General features: G+C 37.6%; 1 protein-coding gene across 1 annotated transcript; it reads right to left on the bottom strand.

Moving 5' to 3' along the window:
• LOC149200004 (leucine-rich repeat receptor-like protein kinase TDR) lies at window positions 1-3,779 on the bottom strand. The gene is made up of 4 exons (XM_089400805.1): window positions 3,200-3,779; window positions 1,965-2,328; window positions 480-631; window positions 1-322 (listed from the first exon to the last, which is right to left on the bottom strand). The coding sequence occupies exons 1-4, from the start codon at window positions 3,777-3,779 to the stop codon at window positions 180-182; spliced, it is 1,239 nt and encodes a 412-aa protein (XP_089256931.1). The 3' UTR covers window positions 1-179.
• Window positions 3,780-4,586: the final 807 nt, after the last annotated feature.

Raw genomic sequence — 4,586 nt, 5'->3', positions numbered from 1 at the left:
GGTGTTTGGGGAGGGGGATCCCTTACCAACCCACTATAATCTGCACAAAAGCATCCTAAGAACATATGCAAAATCAACCCTTCAATGAAATGATCCAAGAATATAGGTACTCAAACATTGATTTTATCAAAGAAAAATACAAGACAGAAAGAAAAGATCATAACAAGGATTAGAAGAGTCTAAGAACAGTGCTCACTGTCTACAGAGCCAAGACGAATGCAGAAGAGTTCTTCCTTCAGTTCCCCATCTAAGAAATCAGTTGCATGCCAGACCCAAACTTTATCACTACCTGCGTGCTCCTGAAGTGACATTGGGGAATGAACTGCAAGGCAAAAAAAAAAAAACAATATAATCCAGATAATAAGGATCAACACAAATTCTCGGCACAGAAAGCCTCTTAAAACTTGGACGTAAGATAAGCTATTACAATCTCAGGGGGGAAATTACAAAAAAAAAAACAAACAAACAAATTTACATACTTAAATGGTTTGCACATATTTTCAATGTCTTGGATTGCCTCATGACCAGCCGAACCTTTGTAGTATCCTTGTGCTTAAGAAACTTTACTGTTCCTACACCACGCTCCTTCCATTGATTCCCATCCTTGTCAAACCTGTACAGCTTCGCCTTCCTGTAGGGTCAAGCATATAAAAAAGAATGGGAATATTAATAAACAATGAAACTGCATTAGGATCATTTTAAGAGCCCATGGAATCTAAGAAAAGGATCCTCTACTGCCCGTGTAAGAACAGGATCCTCCTGAGTTCCAGCCATCTCAATACCAGATAGTGCACATATAATATCTTTTTTGTAAAGACCCACTTTATTTTTAATTAATGTGTAAAGATGGCTATTGTCCTTGGGCTACCTTAGCTGTTCGTGTTTAGTGATCTGTGGTATTATGACTCCTCAAGTCACTATTAAACCATGAGAACCATGCCCAGGCAGACTAGTGTGACTTGTGGATGAGAACCAAAACTAGACTCCTATAACCTCCTTTTTCATCCTTTAAATTGCAGAATTAACTGACTGTTCTAGTAATCGTTCTTGAGCACCTGAAGATGTGCACCCTAAATAATAAGAATAATACCCTGTAACATATGAATAGTCCATCCTGTGCATGTAGGATATGAACATGAGGTCCAATAAAATCACTAACCAGAATACCAGGTGTTATTAAAGCCTCTACAGGTTGATATATATGAATGTTACAGTGTGCAGGAGTATGATTCAATTCCATACGAAAATACAAAACATCTGATAGGATTTCCTTATACCTCATAGGAAAACAACCATTGTCCCTTCTATAGATGAGTAGAATAAGTGCTTGGTTCTCTACACTAAATAAAGACAAAGTATAGTACTTATTGCTGAAAAAATAGGATTTAAATCGCGGTTCAATTGCTTGACATTCAGCTGGTCACAGAATTGTAGAGTGCATAATCATAAGTAATAAGAAATAAAAAATTACAAGTTTCCATATATGCAAATTGCAAATAGGTTTTATAAAATAAGAAATAAAAAATTACTGATGGTTTCAATATATGCAAATTGCAAATAAGTTTTGTAAAATAAGAAATTAAGTAGGAATACTGTTCTTTGCATAGCATAGTCTTATAAAATAAATAGGAAATATAATCAATAACAAAAATTATTGATGTCTCAAGATCTGCAAATGGCAAATAACAAATTGCAGGTACTGCAAAATGTTTCAAGATCTCCAAATTGGAAATAGCAAATTACTGATACTGCAAAAGGTCTTGTAAAATAAGCAGGAATACTGCTAATTGCATGGTAGCTGGTATTGCAAAAAGTCTGATAAAATAAACATATGTCGATCATCACCAAAAAGCTCATAACACGAACATACCCAACAACAATTACTTCAATGGAAACATATTTAATGTTGGCTTCCTTCCTTAGAATAGCGTGGTGGACTGTCTGGCTGAGATGAAGAATGGGACCTGTGTTGTTGCAAGGATTGGGAGTCAAGGGTTGCTTTGCTTTTGGGGTGGGTTTCTGATAACATTGAAACAACATCTCTCATCGATGGTCGGTTTATTGGAGACCTACTAGTGCAGAGGAGAGCCACTCTGAGGACCAGCATCATCTCTTCCTTGACTGAGAAACTTGGAACTCTAACACTTTGATCTAAGATCTTTTCCATCCCTTCCTTGGTCTGAACTCTTTCCTTGACCCAGTCCACAATGTTGACACCTTCTCCAAATTCTGGATCCATTGGCTGTCTTCCAGTCAAGAGCTCTAAGAGGACCACCCCAAAGCTGTATATGTCACTTTTCTCAAAGACTTGAAGTGTGTAGGCATATTCTGCACATATCCAAAAGATGCATAGACTCATGGACTTAATAGATTGCTACCATCCTCAATTAATGAAACAGTACAAGTCTGTGCTAGGTTTAACATATAACTTTCAGATATATATTACAAGAGAAAATCTGTGTAAGAATTTGATTGGCTATGTAGAAAACAATGAATGCTACCTTATAGCAAATTTAGGATTTTGAACTAAGCTGGGCTAAAACATAACTCCATACCCATCAATCACTGAGAATCTGATACACAAACTAACTTACAAATACATAAAAATAATAAGACCTTTTCCATAAGGTTGTCTGATCTGAGAATACTCATATTTCTGAATTCCTTCTTCAAATCCAAACAGTAGCTAAAACCGATTCCCTTTTACTTTTGTGTTCAGCTAATCTTAATGCTTTAGGGATGTAAAACCAATACAAGATTCTCCTTTTGTATTCTTAGATTTTCCAGGGTAAACAATCATGAAACTGAAAGAAAAATGCACTTAGACCATCCTAACTCACTTTGTAAGTAAATTATTCACATCAGAGACAATCATGTTAACATAAAATGGATTGATGGAGTATCATTCAAGAACAAAGTATAACCTACGATGTTAGACACTTTGCAAGTATATTGTTCACACCAGAGACAACCATGTTGACATAGAATGGATTGATGGAGTAACCTAAGATGTTAGACACTTTGTAATTAAATTGCTCACATCAGAGACAATCATGTAACACAAAATGGATGGACAGAGTATCATTCAAGAACAAGCTATATCCTAAGATGTTAGAATGTATATGGTTTATGAAAAGAAAATTAATGTTACCATAAAAAGAATGACCACTTATAGTTCTGAAGTTTGAAACTACTTTACCTGGAGCAATGTAGCCATAGGAGCCAATAACAGAAGACATGGCCTCCGAACCAGTTCGAATCAGCTTTGTAACTCCAAAATCTGCAACCCTTGCAGTCATGTCAGAATCAAGCAATATATTGCTAGGCTTAACATCTCTGTGTACAATGGCAGGACGGCAATCTTGATGAAGATAGCATAAGCCCAGAGCCACTCCAACTGCAATATTGTATCTTGTCATCCACTCAGTGAGCATGTTCTCTTCCTTTCTCCCGTGCAAGAGGTCAGCCAAACTTCCATTAGGCATGTATTCATAAAGAAGAAGAGTCTCCTCATTGCCGGAGCAACAACCCAACAGTTTAGCTATGTTTCTGTGCCTAACATTTCCCAGGACTTCTACCTCTGCTAATACCCCTTTCTTTCGTTTCCCTCCCTCTTTCTCTTTCTCCACCCACCGTAGCTTCTTCACAGCTATGACATGACCCCCCGGCCTTTCAACCCTGTAAATTGTACTGGCTGCTCCAATGCCAATCATGTTATCAGGCTTCAAGCTCTCCAAAATATCTTCTGTTGTGAAGCTGAGACGCTGGAATGAGGTCATCTTCCAAGGGTTTTCAGGATGTTCTTCTGTGATATTTAGTCATAAGATCGCTAGCCATGATTACTAAAAACTCTCTCCTAAAACCCGGCTCCATTTCCACCACGGTTAAATCCAGGCCCAAAAGCAAGGTTCAGTTCTTATTATTGTTATCATAAAAGCTGCCCTAAATTTCTCCCTGCACCATGATGCCGCTTCACCCGAACTAAAATATATATATAATCAAGCTGAATATAAATAAAAGACAAGCTCCCAAGCTCGATTTTCCCTATTCTGCCATTATGTTAATTAGCACATTCAATCAAAATCATCAAATTGGCAGCAACCTACAAATCCACTTATTCTTCTCTCAATAACCTCCTTTCTGCAGATTTCAAAGCTCGATTATAACTGAAACCCAAAGCTCGATTATGGCTGAGACCCAATTCACCTAGTACAGAGCAGATAAGAGAAATTTGATCGAAGCCTCGAAAAAAAGGAGGAGGGAATGCCAACGACTGAGTGGGTTTCGAATCAATTTGTCTGCGTTCGAATCGGAGGTAATTTTTTTACAACAAAATGGAAAGGCCCACCAATAGTCGCTGAATGGGTGATCGAAACATGCAATCTCGATGATGCCCAGTGGCAATCTCGATGATACCTAGTGGCAAATCTGCTCAACCCACCTGTACATACTTTCGATTTTTCCCTTCTTCGCCCCTTTATATTTTCTTTTTTACGGTTTTCTTGTTGCTATTACAGGCATATACGTTCATGTTCCCATTCTCGCCGCACAGATGTCAAGTGGAAAGTGGAACGTTTTTAAATATT

The sequence above is a fragment of the Pinus tabuliformis genome, chromosome 2_1 (genome assembly GCF_031772625.1).
Source record: "Pinus tabuliformis cultivar Carrire ecotype Pingquan chromosome 2_1, CPIR1, whole genome shotgun sequence".
Taxonomy (NCBI): domain Eukaryota; kingdom Viridiplantae; phylum Streptophyta; class Pinopsida; order Pinales; family Pinaceae; genus Pinus; species Pinus tabuliformis.
Note: the sequence above shows the minus strand (reverse complement) of the source record. Positions and strands in the feature narration are given on the sequence as shown.

Coding starts and splice junctions, on each gene's coding strand:
- LOC149200004 (XM_089400805.1), bottom strand. CDS start 3,779: ATGACCTCATTCCAGCGTCTCAGCTTCACAACAGAAGATATTTTGGAG. Junction 2,329..3,199: donor CTATGGCTACATTGCTCCAG/GTAAAGTAGTTT, acceptor GGATATGTGCAG/AATATGCCTACACACTTCAA. Junction 323..479: donor AATATGTGCAAACCATTTAA/GTATGTAAATTT, acceptor TTTGCCTTGCAG/TTCATTCCCCAATGTCACTT.